General features: G+C 42.7%; 2 protein-coding genes across 7 annotated transcripts in view; one reads left to right on the forward strand and one right to left on the reverse strand.

The window, feature by feature from the left end:
* Positions 1-5,025, reverse strand: part of CUL4A (cullin 4A) — a 43,169-nt gene extending 38,144 nt beyond the window's left edge. For 3 of the 5 annotated variants that reach the window (XM_074909925.1, XM_074909915.1, XM_074909906.1), the window contains exons 1-2: positions 4,043-4,252; positions 3,245-3,360 (exon numbers count right to left, since the gene is read on the reverse strand). In XM_074909925.1, coding sequence (XP_074766026.1) covers positions 3,245-3,360; positions 4,043-4,211 — 285 coding nt within the window. In that variant the 5' untranslated portion in view covers positions 4,212-4,252. Of the gene's footprint in view, positions 1-3,244; positions 3,361-4,042; positions 4,253-4,736 lie in introns of those variants that run through there. The other 2 variants (XM_074909934.1, XM_074909943.1) reach the window with 2 other exon arrangements.
* A 248-nt stretch (positions 5,026-5,273) lies between these two features.
* Positions 5,274-19,687, forward strand: PCID2 (PCI domain containing 2). 2 transcript variants are annotated; one of them, XM_074909989.1, is made up of 15 exons: positions 5,274-5,475; positions 5,880-5,970; positions 7,445-7,534; positions 8,073-8,146; positions 8,883-8,948; positions 10,001-10,042; positions 10,936-10,990; positions 12,683-12,786; positions 13,529-13,604; positions 13,724-13,865; positions 14,973-15,073; positions 17,099-17,172; positions 17,337-17,462; positions 17,673-17,800; positions 18,791-19,687. In XM_074909989.1, the coding sequence occupies exons 2-15, from the start codon at positions 5,935-5,937 to the stop codon at positions 18,799-18,801; spliced, it is 1,125 nt and encodes a 374-aa protein (XP_074766090.1). In that variant the 5' UTR covers positions 5,274-5,475; positions 5,880-5,934; the 3' UTR covers positions 18,802-19,687. The 2 variants fall into 2 exon arrangements, with proteins under 2 accessions (XP_074766090.1, XP_074766082.1); XM_074909981.1 differs by having other exon boundaries at positions 5,282-5,475; positions 17,673-17,796; positions 18,791-19,683.
* Positions 19,688-19,934: the final 247 nt, after the last annotated feature.

Below are 19,934 nucleotides of genomic sequence, written 5' to 3' on the forward strand. Positions count from 1 at the left end.
AACCTGACCCAAGAATGTTTTTCTTTGCTCCAGAGGATTTATAGTGCTACATTCTGTTGACAAATTTTTTGATAGCATCAGTGAACTTGGACAAAGCTTCAATATTTTCAGAGTGCTTGCCCTTTACTCAGTTTTCCCCAAATTTTAGCTTATTTTGCTGCGCCTTATTTCTTTGTAATATGAAATGTTATGGTGCCTAATGCCAGCATGTAGCTCTTTGTCAAAGCATTAGTAAATGTTTTTCACTCTGTTTCAGTTTAAAATCACCCAAACATATGGGCTAGCAAGTGCACAGGCCAAGACTGAGGTGAGGGGGAAAGCAGGGCTGCTGCTTTGGGCAAGAGCGTCAGCTTCAAGTGTGTTTCAAACCACAGCCCTATCACCTCAGTGCCACCTCTACTAGCCATTTCTGCTTTTTTTGATGGGGAGACATGAAACCCAGCAATTTTCTTCTCCTTCACCTTTTGTTTCTTTCAGAGTTTTTGCTGTCCCTCTTTCTGACAAAATTTGACTTCTAGTCATCTTGCAACAATTAGTTTGGAAAAAAGCAACAGTAATTATGACATCTGCAAGGATAGGAGAAAGACACCACTTTCAGACTCTTCACCTACACAAACCCAGTAAAAGTTCTGTTTCAAATCAACCTTTTAATAGCTTGTTTTGAGCAGAGTCTTCTGTTTTAACATTTATTATGCAAATAATTGCTACTTCTTGTATTATTTCCTCTACAGGTCCAAACATCCTAAAGAGTTTGTCTTCCAAAACATAAAGTGAATCTGGTTCCCAGAGATCTCCCCATGGGGTAATTCTAACCTACCTGATGTAATTTTATTTAAATGCACATTAACAATGTCTTCCCTCAATTTTGATATAACCTTAAAGAAAGCAAATAAACAAATGAAACTATCACACAGTGCCTATATTATGTTTTTCATCTGCTAAGTGAAATGACATCTGCAACGAACAGTATTTACACATAATCATTTTGCAGATAGTTTGTTATGTTTCCTATGACACAGTCCTTCCTATCCATCCATCCAAATAGTCTGGTCAGGACTCTCATCAATTTTTTTCCTTCACTACTACACCGTCCTACTCATGTCCTCCAGAAGGGCAGTGCTGCCCCATTTCAGGTTATTTAGGACCTTGCTGCAAAGGGAATTTTCTTTTTCCATTATTTTTATCACTCATTCTTCACTCGTCAATTCTTTGCACTGCCCCACTTTCTCTATCCCATCATGTATAAGCTACTTCTATCAAAATCTGTGCAATCTACCACCAATTCCAGACATCATTTCTATTTTAGTCGCAAAAAATTGGCTGCCACCCTCCCACTGCTCACTGACTACATCTCTGCCAAGCACCTTCATGTCTAATCCCATGCTGCCTCTAATGCCTGGAAAGGAGTATCCTTCAAGCTTCCTACAAAGCCTTGCCACTGTTCTTCAGTTTTTCCTCAGCCACTGTGCCAAATTAAATAAGTAAATCAGAAAGTTCAAAGGCAGGCTGGTACACCAGCCTGCTCACTGCACTGAATTCTAGTAGGCCTCCTTTCACTTCCTCCCATAAGGTCAGATAAAGACACCAAAAAAAAGAAAGCCCTGAGCTTAAGAACTGATGCACACAGAGAAATTTTCCCCTGTGGATGACTCGGTGCTCACCAAGAGGCAGTTAAAACGATCTGTAAGTACAGATCAGGTTTCCAACAGATGCTGAACTTCATCTTTTATTCCTTTGGCAGGAGTGTATGTACCTATCTATGCACAGGCATGCTGACCACCACCACCCAACTGTGCAGAAGTCTTGCTGATTTGCACCGCTGCCTTACAGATTACTGGACCAGCCTTGTGCAGTTTTTACAAATAAGCAGGCAAACAGAAAAAGCAAGTAGTACAGTTCTGCCTTCATAGTTTATCTGAAATCTCTCTCCTCTTCTGCCAAAAAAGTCTGTACTCTGGCAATTTCATAGCCATATTACTATAATCTCATTTCTCAGCCTCTGAAAACAAGTTAGGTAACACTCAAAGCATCCGTGGTTTTTTTTTTAGCTAGGCATGAAAAAGCAGGATTTTTCAAATGCAGCATTTAAAACCATAAAATATGTAATTCAAACTCTGCAAACCTGCAAGTATAAATAGATGAGTATATCACAGTCACCTATTTAAAGGGAATAAATTATATTAAGTCAATATGCATTTACATAATCAGCCATATATTATACACCCTAACTAATCACAGAGACAAGCAAGCATAGTCAGCTCTCAAATTCATGCTCATTTTCTTGAGCATGGACCCAGTGTGGACAGCTGGCCGCCTCCTCACTCAGTCTGCACTTTGCAGACAACATCAAACCTACCTCATCTAAACATTTAGAAAATTTCAGGTGAGCATAATAATGTCTGAAGTCCTGATCTGGCAATGAGATCCACACCTGCAGATCAAACACCTGCACCCACAGAAAATTCGTAACTAACAAGCTATGTAGCACAACTTAGCGCACCAATAATTTTTTTATAACATGATCACTGTAAAAAATTACTTCAGATAAATATCTCAAAGCATACATTTAAAATATTATAAAACTAAACCATATATAAATGGACAAATTAGAAAGAAATGGCTTATGAGTATTTCTCTATTTTACCCTCCCTAGACCATACTCCAGTAGTCCAGATGTTCCAGAAATACTTTTTTCACTATTTTAATCAAAAAATTAAGATCCTGATTGTTATGAAAATGTGACAGTAATCTGCAACACAAGTAAACTAACAGTTTGTTGGCTGCTCAGTCAAGGTTATTTTTTAATTCCCCAAGGGGTATTGATGCTGGTCTAATTGTTATTATCTATAATAACAACAGATATTTCAACATTAGTATTCACAAGAGACCAAAGCATGTACAGAAGAGGAATCATGATAAAATACATATCTGAATAATCCAGCAAGAGTAAGATCCTGGGTTTGGCATCTTGGGTAGGCACTGTAGTGGAGAGATCTAGACTTAAATCTCAACCCTGCCCAGGCACAGCTTTCTCTGACTCTCATGAACTGCTTTTTCATGGGCCCAGATCCTGGTAACTCTCCAGGGAACTGCTATATAAAACTGCAAACTGACTAGAAACAGAGTATGGAATGAACAGTTCAGAAAATATAATCAGCTTTTAACAAATCAAAATGCATTACATTAAGTATGTAGCTCTGTGAAAGTCCTTTTGTTAAACTGTAAAAAACTCTACACGCCTTACCTGGTAGAGCTCTTCAAGGTTGTATTTAATAGAAATGCTGCTCTGTATCGCTCCCACCGCTTCGTGAAGTTTCTGCCATGTGTCCTGAGTGTAATTATCTGGTAATTTGGGTCTTTCTGCGAAGGAAGATACAGGTAGTTGAAAACCAGCTGCCGGACGGGAGCCCGTACCAGTCCTCCTCACCCTGCTTCATTCCGTTCTGCCAAGCCACGTCGTGCTTGATCGTGGAAGTTTGGCACAAGGAGCGGGTTACAAACTCCACTCAAGGCGACGAAACCTTCGCACGGTACGTTTGGCCTCGCACACGCCGGGGCCGCGGCTCGGACCCTGCCCGGCGAGGGCAGAGCCCCGGCCCCGCTCCGGCCGCAGGGCTGCCGCGTTTTACACCCCTTGTTCTTTCCAGCAAGGTAACCCTCGCCCGGCTTTAATTAGTTTCGACGCCAAGGTGGCTTTCTGCCCGCTTCCCACAGGGCGCAAGCCGTCGCTGCGCCGCTCCTCCCGCTGCCCCCACGCACGGAGCCCCGCGCCTCTCCCCCGTAAGCCCTTAAACCGGGATGGCGACGGCAGCGGGGAGGGTTATCAGCCCGGCGGCAGCCTCCCCGCGCCCAGATAAGGCGGCAGGGCGGGTGACAGCGGCGGGGCCCCCTCGCCACCGGCCCGGCCCGGCCCCGCCGCGGGGAAGGGGCGGGGAGCGGAGCGGAGCGGCCGGGCCGGCGGTAAACAAAGGTCGGGAGAGGGCCGGGCGGCGGCGCAGGGCGCACCTGCCGGGGCAGAGGGCCCGGCCCGGCCCGCACCCACCTCTGAAGTTCTTGATCACGAGTTTCTTGGAGGAGGCGGTCGCGCCTCCGCCTCCCCCTCCTCCTCCCCCGGCGCGGGTGGCGGCGGCCAGCGAGGCGGGCTTGGTGAGCCCGTTGGTGTGCCCCACCAAGGCCGACAAGTGCGGCTTCTTCTGGGGCTCGTCCGCCATCTCCGCCCCGGGCGCCGTGTCCGGCCAGGGCAAGGCGCTGGGCTGGGCCGGGGCCGCCTGGTCCCCGCCTCCGCTCTCCTCCTCCTCCTCCTCCTCCGCCACCACCCAGCCGCCCTCCCCCACCGCGCCGGCTTGCCGGCCCTGCTCGCCGGTGGCTGCCAAGTGCCGCCTGGCCGGGAGGCACCGACAGCCGCCCGCCCGCACCGCCCTCCCCGGGACACCCCGCCGCTTCAGCCCGGCTGCGGGGCTGGGCCGGTGCCCGGGTCCGGGCCGCCCCCCGCTCCCGCCCCGGCGCTCGGGCAGCGCCGGCCCCGCTCACAAGATGGCTCCCGCCGGCGGCCGGGGCAGACCCCGCGGGGCCCAGCGGGCGGAGGCTCCCCGCCGTCGCCTCGCAGCCGCTCGGTTCCCCCTGCTTCGCCTGGCTCTGTTTGTCGGTACCGGGCGCGAAGCGGCACCGCGCCGCGGGACGGCCGGAGCAGAAGGCGAGGGGCAGCTGCGTTTCCCACCCTGACCTCAGTTCCTCACCCGCCAGGGGCAGCGGCAGCCCGCAGCGCAGCCGGGACACGCCCGGGCCTCCCGCCTGCACGGGCCGCGGTTCCACACGCCTCACGTTAGCGCCTTTAAGAGCAACAGTCTCAGGAGTTAAACGTCGGATTTAACTTTTTAGACCCAGGTCCGGAGAGGGTCCCCCCACGAGCAGGGAGGCTCTCGGGAGCACGGCCGCAGCCGGCAGGCGGGGAGAGCAGACGGCTGGGCGAGCTCCGGCGCTCTGCCGGGAAAGCGACGCGGGACTCCCACCACACGGGGCCGGCCGGCCGGCCGGCCGGCCGGCCGGCCGGCCTGCCTGCCGGCCTGCCTGCCTGCCCGCCCGACACGGTGAGAGGACAAGGGCGAACGGGACGGACCGACCGACCGACCACTCCCGCGGCCCCGCTGCGGCAGCGGGTACCCCCGCGCACGAGGTTTATCGCTGACGCACGCCCTCGGTCCCGCCCACCGCGCTTTCCTATTGGCTAGAGCGGGAAAAGCCACGCCTCCAGGGCGCCGCGGTAGGCGGGAAAGAGGCGCGGCAGCAGCTATTGGTGGAGGCTGGTAGGGTATCACGTGACTCGTGGCGTCGTTCCCGCTGCCCCTCGAGCGTGGGGCGCGCGGGCGCCCTTTGGCAGCTGGCTCGCGCCCCGCGCTTTGCCGGGTACCGGAAGCGCGGCGGAAGTTGCCGGAAGCGCTGTGCCGGCTGCCGGAAGTGCCGCGCCGAGGCTTGAGGGTGGGTTTGCGGTGGGGTAGGGCCGGCTGGGGCTGCTGGTGGTGAGGGGCGGAGGGGCCGCTGGGGACAAGTTGGGGGGCGCGGGTGGATGGGTGTCCCTGTGCGCACTCGTGGGCTAGCGGGGCCGCGTCCCGCCGCGGCGCTCCTGCCTCTCCCGCTGCCTGCCCTGCGCCTTCCTCGGGGCCTTCGTGGCCAGGATTTCTCCTCCGCTCGCTGTTCCCCCCGGCGGGCAGCGGGTGTCTGTGCTCGGGTCCGCTTTCATCACGGCTGCGTTATAGTACCCGTAGGCTGGTAGCAGCTGCCCACCGGCTAGGAGCTCGGTAAAGTCATCCCGGGTTTCCTCGGAGCGGAGACGGGATGCGTGCGAGGTACCCTCTCTTTGCTCTTATCTGTTCCTTTCGCAGAATGTGATGCAACTGCGTTTTATTTGGGACTCCTGCCTCTTCGACTTCTATTTTAATGGCGCACATCACCATAAATCAGTATTTGCAGCAAGTAAGCAAGTTTTTTTATTTGTGGTCCCAGTTAGATTATGTGAATGTATTATTCTTTGCTGTAAATATGTTACCTTATTTAAGAAATAAATCAATCTAGAACGTGTGATATGGTTAAGAAATATGCTTCTTAAGTCTGTATTAAGTATACTGGCTGTGTGATAAGGATGTATACCTGGAATTTCTGAAAAGCATGGTGGTTACTCATATAATGGATAGCAAAGTAACTCATCCATAAGCACTAACACGGTGGGATTGTGTGTGTATGCTGGCACAAATGCAGCTCGGCGATTTAAGGAGTACAGAAATGCAGAGACAACAACATGCATGGCATGGAGGATGGAAAAACAGGAGCAGTCGCAAGGATACCGGCTGGACTGAACCCTCAGTGTGAAGCCTGTAGTGTGACCACTCTTAACTGCTCCTTTCTGAACCATCACTGTTATCATCTTACTCACTTCAGTCAAGTCGATTGAGTGAGGGGCACAAAAAGAGTAATTGTTTGGTTTTTCGTCTCAAAAATGGAGCATCTGAGATCTCTGAGGACAGTGATCTGCTCTGCAAAGTCACCATCTTGTCTAGTTGACAGTCCGTTTAGCATTTAATAAGAAAAATACTTTCAAAACACAACACTATCTCTCCTTGACTTGAAAAAAACCACCAGTCTCTGAAAAAGTTTGAGTTGATTTTCCCTCATTTACTGCTTCCCTTGCTATTTTAGGTTATGATTTTTCCCATTTGATACAAGCTTTCCATACAACAAAAAAAGATTTTTTCCATCAGGACACAAAAATATGACACATAAAGCACAAGCAATGGGAAAAGAACTCTTAAGAATTAATATCTAAAACTACTTCCACAACTGAAGAAGTTTTCAGCTTGATGTCAGAATAAGCTGCTCAGACACACTATTTTTTTACAAGGAGTTACCTTTAGCAAGAGGCAGAATTAAACAGTTCTCCCACAGAATATAACATTTACAGCCCTGGCAGGTTTCAGACATACTCTGTACAGGTGCTAGTCTAATATCAGACATTGCCTTTGGAATGGCAGCTGTGTGTTTAATCTACTTGTCTTCATTTTTAAGCATTACTGAAAGATTGTTTATGCCTTCACATATATGTTTGATGACCATAAGTCCAACTGGAATTTTAAAAAGCTTAACCAAATCTTACTCACAACTGCTGTTTTACAGTACTAATCGCATGCAAGTTGTTTGGGGATTTTCTGGTTTGCCTGTATCCTACAAATAAAAACTATAATAGTGTTCCTACCTTCTCCCTGATACCCTATTGAAAAATAGGTGTATTGAAAGTACAATATTGATTAATTCAGTTTTAAGCCTTTAAAATCTCCCATTTGAGTTGGTGTTGATGTGGATGAACAGCGGTAACAAGAAGGTGTCTTCTGTGGTCATGTGTAAATATGTTGCGTGGCTTGGTTTTATTCTGTAATGTGGCTGTTTTCTTTGGTAGGTACAGGAAGCTATTGACAGCAGAGATGGACAATTTTGTGCAGAATTGGTATCATTTAAACATCCACATGTTGCAAACCCAAGGCTACAGGTGAGAATCTGTTTTTGACCTTTCTTTTGTTTTGCTTTCAGTTTTCCTAGCACTCTATATGGGTTCCTTTCCATTGGAGAGAAACCTCAGAAATCTGTTTCACAGGTCAGAGCAGGATCCCCTTTTAGGTTTTTTTCCCTTTTATTTGTACAAGGATTTGGGTTTTTTTTCCTCCAGGTGGCTTTTTGTGTTCCACTTTGAATTGTTTTATGGATAGAATCAGTCTTGGAAGTCCCTTCTGGCCAGGTCTATATTAGTTAGTAATGTGGCATAGTGGAAGTGACTATAAGGAGAAAACCAGTAGTAGCAAGGGTCCACTGTTAGTGCTATATCCATTTCTGATGCTTTTATTGAAGGTTAGCTCTAATCGGGTTCTGGAGGCAGAGTGCACACTAGCAATTTGTTACACTGGATGTGATTATTAATATAACTTAAGGTTCTGATAGATAGCAAAGGCATATATGCATATCCATATGATGTTCTGTGTCTGGTGCATTGAGTGTTACCTTAATGTTTCATTGATATGTTCTATACGTAGCTTCCATCTCCAGAGGAGAAGTGTCAACAAGTTTTGGAACCACCATATGATGAAATGTTTGCAGCCCACTTAAGGTAAAGATGGACCAAGGATGTCAAGTCAGTTGTGAGGCATCCAGCAGGGATGGGGAAGGATATCCTCAAGTATACTTAGTTATTTTAAAGGACTTACATCAGAAAACTTGGTATTATTCATAAATAATGCTAAAACTGCAGGAAATAAAGATCTCTTTCCTCTCCACGTAAAGATTGCTTTATGTATCTGGCAGTTATCTGCATATAGTCATTGACACAGCTTTGGTTTTGCTGCTTGCTATTTCCTTTGCTCTGCATTTACTAGCTACACAAGAATTTAGAGTGAAATAAGTAAGGGAAATATTTTTAAAAGAGAATTTTAGTCATAAAAGTACTTTTAAGATAGCTTTAGGGCCTAAGTAATTCTGTGAGACTTATATTGAAAAAATTTCTGCATTAACAACACAGTCTTTAGTTCACTTTCAACAGTCTTGAAATTTTTTTACCTGTGCTAATCTTGGTGACAGTTTCAATAAGCATTAGCATATTACAGTTGATACTGTAAGTATTATAGAAACAAATCCCCATTCATCTTGGATCAGTCAGTCTTCTACGATTAGCAAGCTTAATGCTGTGTTAAAATACTTGTGCCACTTTGTTAGGAACATTTTTAATCATATTTCCATATCTCTCTTAAATAAACAGTAAAGCTCTATGCCTGTTAAGAGGCAACAAGAAGGATTTGTCTTACGTATATGATATTTTCTGATGCACTAATGCACCTTTTGTTTGACAGGTGTACTTATGCTGTTGGAAACCATGACTTTATAGAAGCCTACAAATGCCAAACAGTTATTGTCCAATATCCTTTTCCATAAATCTTGCATATTGTTTTCAGATTAACTATATGTCTTCTTGTAGAATAAGTTATCTTCACCCCTTTTAAAATCTAACAGAATGTGGTCTGCTTCCAAATGCACTTCAGCTGTTTAGGTTCTTAAGCATGAAAATCCAAATAAACTCTTCTCCTTTCAACTTTCTGTAGGACTGTCCTGGGTTGCAGTGTATTCTATTACCATCCTCATGAGCTGCCGAAATCAGGTGGGGCAGTGTTTCCTTGCTTCCCCCCCCCACCTCCAGACTGTCTTTCTGCTAATGGCCCATCAATGCCGTGCAGCATGACTCATTATCCCATTGTGAGATGCCCCACCCAGAGGGAGAAAACCAGCATTCCATCCTGGATATAACCTGAGATTCTGAATACCAGATCTCTCTTTTCCACTGGATTTCCAGAGGACAGGAGCTACTCAGCCACCACTGGGCTTTTCTGAGGAAGAGCAGATTTTTTTTTCTCTACGGGATCACTGCTTCGGGGGGACTGCAGCCACCATTCTACCAGACTGCTACCACCACCCTGACTAACAGGGTGTCAGGTTGTATCCTGACTCTGTCAGTTTAACCCAGTGTTATTTGCCTTTATAATTTATTTTTTTTCTTATTAAATTGTTATTCTGACTTGGTGTCTCCCACTAGTTTTTTTTCAAACTAGCACAAGGACTAAGAAGGAATCTGTCATTTGGCACTAAAATAGAAAATTAATTTCTTACAGCGTATAGGAGACCCTCAAATCCATTAATATACCTCCCAGTTTGTACTTGGCTAGAGAGGAATATACCGATAAAAAAAGCTGTTATCTCTCCAAGTGGGCAGTGTATCTTACTGCTGCTGCCACACCAAGGAGTATGTGGATGTGCTCATGTTCTTCCCTGCTACATCATTGCATCCTGGCTCCTCGTCTCCTTGCTACTTTTTTGGTTTCTGTCCTTTCATGTAGTAAGATATGGTACCATTTAACTGCTGTTTTTTAAATCTGTGTTTCATTTAATAGCATTTAAATTTTCCTAAATACAGTACATCTTTCCTGCGAGCATTTCAGGCACATAAAGAAGAAAACTGGTGAGTACATTACAGAGAGCTACTAAAAACTAGGCTCTCATCTTTTGCTGGTATAATACCATAGCAGTAAAACTAAAATTATGTCTATAGTTTTTATTTATCCCCAGGGACACCTAAATGCAGCCTAATTGGTTTTGCTACCTGTTTGAGTTTTTAGGTTCAAAAGTGTAAAAACTAGAACATCTGAGCTTAATTATGTAGAATGTTCCATAAGTAAAAACGTGAAGAATTTTCCTAACGGTGAGATCGTATCAAAGCTACAGTAAAAAAGGTTGTAGAATTAATTCTTCCTCCAGTGTAGGATTTCTGAAATGCTGATATCTTGAAGACCTTTTCTTTTAAAAAGTGCATCCTTCTTTATTTAAAGATGGATGAATATTCTTCTTGTTCTATGACCAACTAGAAAAAAAAAAAAAGCTTGTTTCTCATGTCTTACTTATTACATGATGTCCTGGTTCAGCTAGGATAGGGTTAAGTTTCCCCAGCAGAGAAGGGGGAAGGGATCTCCAGCCGGGTTATTCATAGTGGTTATTCATACCATGCTGATGTCAGGTCCCAGCACGGGAGCACGGGAACTTTTTCCTTTGTGGCTTTGGTGGCGGGGAGCACACAAGTGAGCTGTCTGTAACCATTTGCGGTATCTCTCTGTATATCTTTTGTTTACTGTTATTACTGTTCATCACTGTTATCATTGCTACTGTCATTGTTCAGATTGTTTATCACACTGTTGTATTAAATTTCTTCTTATTTTAACCCGGGGATTGTGCCTCACTTCCAGCCTGACCGGCTGAGGGTGGGGGAGGGGCAACGTCAACGTGGTCTCTGGTCCTGGCAGGGCCTAAACCACCACACATGGTTTGCCCATACTGAGTATCTATGTTTTACTTTTCCAGGGCTTTACCTATTATGTATGCTGTAGCCCTTGATCTTCGAATTTTTGCTAATAATGTAAGTAGAGCTGATTAACAGCGTCATTACTTTTATCTGTTAAGAGTTTCCACAGTGGAAATATTTTAGACTTTATTACATAGCCTAATTTTGCTCAGTACTGTTTAACTCATTGTTTAGGATTTTGTTGACATGCTAAATTTGTCCAGTCCTATTGAAAAACTAGGTTGCTCAGTCTGCCCACCTCCCATTTGCAGCTTGAACTCTAGAGAGGTTCTGAGGACCTGCATGCAACTCACAGCACTTGCTTAGAGAATATGAAGTGATTAAGTGCTGTCTTTATAGAGTAGCATGGTGACACAGCTCACTGTTTCTGTGGGATATCCTTGAGATTTGATGGATATCTTTATAAGGGTGGAGATATCCCAGACAACCGAGCTAATCTAACCACTTGCCACATCTGAAGATGGAAGTTCTTGCTGCCTTTCCCCTCTTCCAGCTCTGTGTACTGTCTTTGATGCTCATTGGAGCCCTTGCTGAGCACACACAACTGCTGACAAGCAAAACCCACCCAAATTTACATTATTTTTCTCAGGCTAGGGAATTAGCTTGTGTAGGGATCTGTTAAGAACTGCTATGCCAGAGTAAGTGGCAGGGTCATGATCTTGCTCCTGGTCACTTTACCTGAAGAGGTGAAGCTAGAGTTAAGGTTAGGTTAGAGTTTGGCAATATCCAGAATGTTTTCAGTGTTTGTCCCCTCAGCACTTTGTTGTGCCCGCCCACCTTTGGCATGCTTACACAGAGAATATTTTGTGTGTGTGTGTGTGCCTGCTCGGTAACAAGTCTTGATTCTCAGTCTGAATAAGGCAGTTTCATGTATCTGAGATGCATGAGAAGGGAAAGTGGGATCAGTCATGATGGAAATGTTTGAACTCTTCTAATGTTAGTTAGTAGGTTCAAACAATATGGATACAGAGAACACTTCTGCAGAAAAAGGATGCATTTCCATTTATTTTCTTTATATTTCAGCTAGTGAGAATGCAAGCTTTATAATAAAACTTTTTAGAAAGTACATAGTAAATATCTTCTCACTGGTTTTTTCCCCCCACTTTTCTTTTATCGAGTTCTGAATTAATCAGTGCGTGAATCTTTCCCATGTGTTGGCAACTCATTTTTTTTTCTCTTGCCACTGTAACATATGTTTTCCTTTTCTTCTGAGAGTCTCAGGACCTAGCAGTGTGTGTTACTACTAGAAAATGTTGATTATGATTTAGAAATCTAGCCTTTGTGGCTGTGATGAGAAGCTTAATTATAAATTCTAAAACTCAAACTCCATAACTGTGGAATCATTTTAGTTTGCTTTTGTTCAAAATACATTTTTTTGCCAGACTTTTGTTCTCTGAAAACTTGCATTGAAGTGTTAATGCTCCAGTTTGGCTATCACATGATCCTGAATTTAGGTTTCTGAGAGCTCCATTAAGTTTAGTGGCGCTAAAGGTAATAGCACTCAGTGCTGTTCTCAGAGGACTGTCCCCCCGTGCATTAGGTTTGGTACACATTCAGGAGCCTCTTTGAGTGTTTTCTTCTGTTCTGTAAGCTTGACTGCCTTCTAGATTTGGAGGATAGCAGCAGGCATGACAAATCTATTGCTACGCTACTTTATAAAATGCTGTATTAAGGAACTAAACTTGTTTCCGAAGCCAGAGAACCAGGATGTAGTATTACATATTATTTCTTGCTATGTAACAATAGGCAGATCAACAGCTAGTGAAGAAAGGGAAGAGCAAAGTTGGCGACATGTTGGAAAAAGCAGCAGAACTGCTGATGAGCTGTTTTCGAGTCTGTGCCAGTGACACGTAAGTGAAAGATCCTCTGTAGAATTTGCACTATTAAACTAAGAACTTAATTAACTTTACATAAGATTTTTCCACTCACTAAGACCATATTCTGGGTAAGAATGAACACTTCTGAGGCTCACTTCCTCTCATTTATAGTCTGTTCTCTTTTGACTGCTAACTACAGCTGGTGAAGCCTCCCTTCAGGTTCCACATTCCTAGCAGATGTTGTTGGGAGGGACTGATTATGTCCCTGTTTCTTGGAAAAGATTAATGATTTTTTGCCCTGTTCAGTTGTGAAGTTAGCTTCATTATGATTAGATGGAAAAGAGGTTATTCTCTGGTTTCCGGTCTTAGGAATTGTAATACTTCTGAAGTGGAGAAAATGCTTTTTTTTCCACCTTTGTTTCACCTTGAATATTATAAGAAACTGCTATGCTAGTGTATCTGTTATCTGCAGACTGGAGTGAGGGCACTAATGTAGACGAATAACATTTTGCATGACATCTTTTTGTTATCTCGAGAAGAAATGTAGCAGAATTGTTTAAATTTAAGATAAGAACACATGCTCTGTTTTGACAGTGCTCATATGGTTTAAGACAAAGAGTTTGGCCTTGACTTTTATTTTCAGACACCTGTTTTTACCCTAAAAATAAATAAAATATATATGGGGGGAGTTTACCATAAGGACAAAGTTGTCATTTTCTTACACTGCTCGGTACTTTCTCAGTAGGTTTTTTCCTTTTTTTTGTTCTTACGACAGTCGAGCAGGCATTGAAGATTCCAAGAAGTGGGGCATGTTGTTTCTCGTGAATCAGCTGTTTAAAATTTATTTTAAGGTAGGGTTCAAGTCTGGTAAGCTGTGTTTTGGTTTTTGTATTTTTAGTCAACCCCACCCTTTTTTATATGATACTATCTATCTACACTGAGTAAAATGCAATTATTTTTTTTTTAACAGATCAACAAGCTCCATTTATGTAAGCCCTTAATTAGAGCAATTGACAGCTCAAATCTGAAGGACGAATATAGTATGGCACAGCGAGTTACATACAGATATTATGTTGGACGCAAAGCCATGTTTGACAGTGACTTTAAGCAAGGTATTATGTGCTAGTAAGAGAGATTTAAAGTCTTGCTGTTGGGTGTGAAATCTGTCTGATGTTGTGTGTGTGTGACTCAAAATGTGCCTAGAAGGTGCTGTTGTGTTTGCATTGATCAAAGGAAAAGTTATGCTGAAAGATCTGAGGCCCACTGGCTGAGGCAGATCAGAGATGAGATTACATGACACTTCTAATTGTAATACATGCTCAATTTTAGAATATTTATGTCAGTGAAGTTTTCTGTAGTCTTACACATTATGTGTGTGCATAATAAAATGTATGAGCATCCAAAAGAATAGGTTTGTAAAAGGTTTCACAAAGGAGGCTTTGTGGATCTCTCGTCTTTTTCAAGTTGCTGTATGCCATGTAGGGAATCTTCAGCAAACTGTACTGCAGAATTAGTTTCTCAGTACCTTGATTTTGGAAGATGTAGAAAGCTAATTTCTGAGGTTTCTAATAGGTTCACTAATAGAAATGCTTCTAGAGCTAAGGTATACATCTTTTATCACTAACTGAAGCCCCTGACCAAAATCTATTCTGGAGCTGGTTTTCTTACTCTAAACGGTGTCTTCTGCCTGTCAGGCTTGTAATTTTTCTCTCTTGGTGAAAACCAATGAGATATTTTCATGTTGTCATGCTGCGTGATCTCACTGTTAACGTTTCTGCAGCTCAGCAGATGCATGTGTCACATGCAGCTTACATCCACTGAAGAACCTAATCTGTGAATTTAGAAAATAAAAGTTCTGTTTCATCAGCGCTTCTTGAGATTCTCCCTTCCTGTAATAGTAGCACGATAATATTACTGAAATGAGTTGAAAATTCCAGTGTTGCTTGTAACTGTCACCTCTGGCATCTAGACCTTGACAAGTTTTGACTTTCTGAAGGAAGGCTTATTTTTCTGGTAATACTTAGTATTTTCTGTGAATCTCCCAGTAACTCTTAGAGCATTTCTCTTAATGTATTTTGATTGGTGTGATTCTGGTTTATATAATTTCAAATACCATGTGTTCAAGCTAGAGATGGACACTGAGCACAGAATTTGGGTTACAGTTTTAATCCATTTTTGTTGTTGACTTAAGTTACTAGCACTCTTATTTGTGTCTGCAGCTGAAGAGTATCTGTCATTTGCCTTTGAGCACTGTCACCGCTCAAGCCAGAAGAACAAAAGAATGATTTTGATCTACCTGCTGCCAGTAAAAATGTTATTGGTGAGTAGATGTTACTCTTCTGAATAATTTCTTGGGGTCAGATAGCCAAACTGATGCTCAGTATTGTTCTTGTTTTCCCCTTATTGGAATTCAGAGGCTATCTGTGTCTGACCCCCATAAGAGCCAGTATATGCACAGTTTGTTGTGTGAGGACAAAACATGTTGAATTGTGATTTATAGCAACACGGGAAAGGAGAAAGGGGGGACAGGGTAACCAAACCAACCAAACCAAAACCCCACTCTCTTTTCCCCCTACCTTCATCCCACCCCTCCTAAAGGTACAACCTGAGGTTGCTTCTGTAATGAAGATAACTTTGAGTTCTTTGGAGAAGCACTTCACAGTGTAACTTCTGTCATGTAGCTGAGTGCCAGATCTGTGCCAGTGTGTCTGGTGATGAGCTGCACAGATGGGCCAGGAAATGTGTGGATTCACCAGCACAAATCTGTCTGCTTCTTTCACCTAGTAAAGTGAAGGATGATCTGCAAACAGATGGCTGAAGAATGTTGGGGGGGGTGTTGTGACAGGAGAGAAAAGATTCCTATCTTTGGGTTTTCTATTTGCACCTTTTACATTTGTCCATCGGAAGCATGTTAGAAGGGTCATGAAGTAGAGCATTTTGGTTTTGAACAAATCAGTGAAGACTGGTAACTACTTGATCATTTCATCTTTCTACTAAAAGAATTAAGCGCATCTGTGCCTCTTGTTCCAAATCCTGTGCTAGCATTTGAGTATCCCTGAGTTAGTGGGGTTATGCTAACAACTAATTCAGTGTAACTGAGGGGACAGGAACTAGATTTTAAGAGTTTCCCGTTTCTGGACCTATTATCGAAGTTACCCATGGAGAATGTTGTTATCACCTGCTTCTGTGAGTTTGCATCTGTCACCTTTGCCTCAGCCTGTTTATGACCATCCTCCCTTTTCCATTCAGTGCTCCCTTTCCTGTCCCTTGCAGTGTCAGCTGGGTAAAGGGAAACCCTAGTAGGTGTGATAATTGGCTTCTGGTTTTCATTTTTTGATTATTGACTTTCTTTACTCAGATCAATCAGTGGAAGGGTTGATAAAGGAAAACTAACAGTCTTCCTAAAAACTTTGTCCCAGTCCTGACTGGGTGCCTTAAACTGGTTGGGTCCATTAGCACCTAGAATTACTGTGGCTTTTCAGGAGCAGTTCTAGCATACAAGAGACACTAAAGAATTTAGATGAAGGTCATTGGTTTTACAGTTGCTTTTTTCTAATTGGAGCCCAAACATTAGCACTAACCTTAAACTGTACTAAAAGAGCTTGGATTTTTTTTTTTTTATTCCTAGCAGCTCTCAGTAAACATGCAGCTGAGTCCTGCTCTCAGCTAATCCTCTGAACAGGAAACGAGTTACCAACAGCATAGCATGATGGTAACTAAATTTAAAGTCTGACCCAAGTCAGTGTGCAATCTGATCTCTGCTGTGCAGGGGGAAAAAACCAAAGTTTCCTTGTGATAGTGAAGGTGGTTCAGTCTTACCTGATCTAGCAGTGAGAATTAATTATGTTTCTTTAAATTTAAATTTCTCTCTTTTTTGTGTGTGTGTGTTTGGGTTTGTTTTTTGAGAGTACATTTTTATTTCTGCACAGAGGCGTAGCGAATAAAAAACATGGTACAGACTGAGCTAGCACTTGACAGTGCTGAAGCACTGCTTATATTATTAGTAATGCTTGGGATTCCTGTAGTTGTTCTGTTTGCAGATTAGATCATACAGCCATGACATAAAATTTGGACCTGCATAGGCCTCATGTCACAGGATCCTGATTTTAGAAGTATTACGGTTCCGCAACATTAAGAAATACTGAGACTCCCTAAACCATGATAAATAATTATTGTGAGTTGAGCTATCATCTTACAAGTACTCTTATTCTCATATTCTGTAGGGAAAAAAGAAGTGGTTAAACATTTGTCTTTTTCTCTAACAAATGTTTTTATAGCTTACTAGATTATATTTTAAATGCAATTGACTTTACCCTGGAAAATTTGGAAACCATTTATTTTTCAGGGCCATATGCCAACAGTTCAGCTCTTAAAAAAGTATGACCTTATGCAGTTTGCTGAAGTAACAAAGGCTGTGAGGTATGATGATTGTTTCATTGCATTGTGTTAGATCAAAAAGTATTAAGTGAAATTATTTATTTGGGATGATTGAGGAAGGAGGGGAGGGATATTCCTACCAAGTCAATTTCTTTTCTCATTTGGGTGAGACCAGTTCTCATGTTTTCATTTCTTCATCCTTGTAGTGAAGGCAATCTTCTCCTACTGAATGATGCTCTGACAAAGCATGAGACCTTCTTTATTCGATGTGGAATCTTTCTTATCCTTGAGAAGCTGAAAATCATCACGTACAGAAATCTCTTTAAGAAAGTGTAAGCATAACAAACCCTACATTTTTGCAAAAGCAGATTTAATATGGTCTCACCTAGGACTGAGATAGAACCATATATGCTCATTAGTTCTCTCTGAGAGCTGAATTCCTGTTAAAGTAAATTTATTGTAGAAAGGCCATTTTTCTAAGAACCAGAACTCTTAAGTGATTGCTTCTCAATAACAGATTTTTTTCCTGTTGTTTCTTTCAGATATTTACTACTCAAAACCCATCAGCTATCTCTAGATGCCTTTCTGTTTGCCCTGAAATTCATGCAAGTAGATGATGTGGATATTGATGAAGTCCAGTGCATTTTAGCTAATCTTATATATATGGTATGTGCTTACCACATGTTTGGTCCTTCCAGGCTTCAGACAGTAAAAAATACTAGGTAGATAGTAAAAATTTATTTCAGCAAAACATATCAGTAGTTCCAGGTTTTCTTGTGTAAGAAAGTTGATTCACTTGTGCCCAAAGTGAAATGTTTTCATTTGCCCTGAAGGCTTCCTCTAGTTCCTGCCTGCTTTGCAGGAATCAGTTAAAATCAATGTTGAATTTTTCATTACAAATCCAGTACCAACATTGCTATATATGCGTAAATACTGATTTAAAAACACAGAAACTGGGACGAAAAAGAGACTACTTCTTCTGCATTTGAAGTAGGAGACTCTTGCCAATCTGACATGCGAAAAAATTAAAAAACAGATCTCTGGATTTATTTCTCATTTTGTCTTTAAGTGGATCTCAGCTACTCATGAGCAGATAAAGGCTTGAAGTCTAGAGATTTCTAATAAATCTGAGGTTTTGGAGCAGCACTGCAGTGTCAGCAAGAAAATGAACCACTTCTCTGTTTCTGAAACATTATTTGGTGTGGTCTAAGAGTAACAGAGGGTGGGATTATGTCACTGGAAGATTTCTTTTGGTGTTACAACACTGTGTCTGAAAAGGAAGTACTGGTTTGTTAGGTAGGGAATAGCGATTAATTAAAATCCTAATTTTAAAGTAAGCAAGTGTAAATTTAGAAACAGTTGTGTAGAACTCTTGTCTCTTCAAGGAACTGTAAGCAGACCAGTAGAGGGCCCTGGCAACAGCTGCTCAGCCTGACAGCACCGTTAGTATGCAAACATGGTTATGGTTCCAACTTTCTGCTTACTCTGTGAGTTGACCCACTTACATAAATTGGATCCTTATAGGTATTAAGTACGGTAGTGCAGTGGTGTTGAGTATACACACATAGCTTTGCTTGATGTAGTCTGAAGACAGCGGGAGATTATAGGCCTTGTGTTACCAGCTTCCAGTACTAACGCTGTCTTTTTCTCCGTCTGCCAGGGTCACATTAAAGGCTATATATCTCATCAGCATCAAAAGCTTGTGGTCAGTAAGCAGAACCCGTTTCCTCCGCTGTCAACAGTGTGTTGAGTATTGCGTCTTATCCATGCAAGTACTTTTCAGATGCTCAGCTTACCCAGTGGAGCTGCTCCTAATCACCCTGAGAACACTGTAAATGACCTGGTTCGTGTCCAGGACTGGAATACCAGGAACTGTTTGTGGCTCCTTTCCCAGAATGACCAAGGCTGCCAGTGTTACAAAGTGCATTGGAATTAAATGCTAACTTTTCAGTGATAGTTTCTGCAGGCTTTCTACATCATTCAAAGTATTTCATGAGGAAATAAAGCAAAGCATTCCAAATTCCTTCCAAACTACTTTAAAGCTCTTACAAAGGACTTTGTGTTAGTATTTCTGTATTTATCTTTCAAAGGAGAGAGTATCATCCTTTGTTACTTGTGCTCAGAATGGAAGTGTTTTCTTTCATAGTTCCCATTGTTTTAAAGTCTCTTCAATAACCTTGCTGGTATTAAATACTCCCTTCAGGCTTTCTCTAAAAACCTAGAGAAGTGCTTGACAGCAAAAGCTTTACTGTGTCAGTGATACTTACAGGTTTAAATAAATGTGTTGATTTTTGTCTGTAGGTGCCCACAGATGGGTTTGGTTTTTTTAATTCTGGTAACATTTGTTTCAATTTTGTTATGATGAACAAAAGCATATCTAAGTAACTTATCCATACTCTGTTTTATTCTGCTTCTGGGGAAAATACTGCCACAGGATCCATTATTTTAAGTGTTACTACAGTGGGAGTTCTGTTTAGGGGTGATACAACATAACTTTGTCCATAGCAGCTGGACAGTAGTTTAGGGTTTTTTTAATTATTTTTAAAGGAAATAAAACATTTTTTCCCCATCTTTGAGAGCTGGGTTTTATTTTACCCACTAACTGATGAGGACATAATTCATAAGGGAAAACACAGGTACCATGTATGAGGGGAAACATTTTTTTAGTGTGATGAGAGTGTCAAGTCCTAGATCAACACAGGCATTTAAAGGCTTGGACAAGTTCCTCTGGTTTTCGTAAGTTTTACTGGTATGGATGCTGAAATAAGAATATGAATTTGTTGAATCAAACCCTCAGGGTAACA

The sequence above is a fragment of the Athene noctua genome, chromosome 1 (genome assembly GCF_965140245.1).
Source record: "Athene noctua chromosome 1, bAthNoc1.hap1.1, whole genome shotgun sequence".
NCBI lineage: Eukaryota > Metazoa > Chordata > Aves > Strigiformes > Strigidae > Athene > Athene noctua.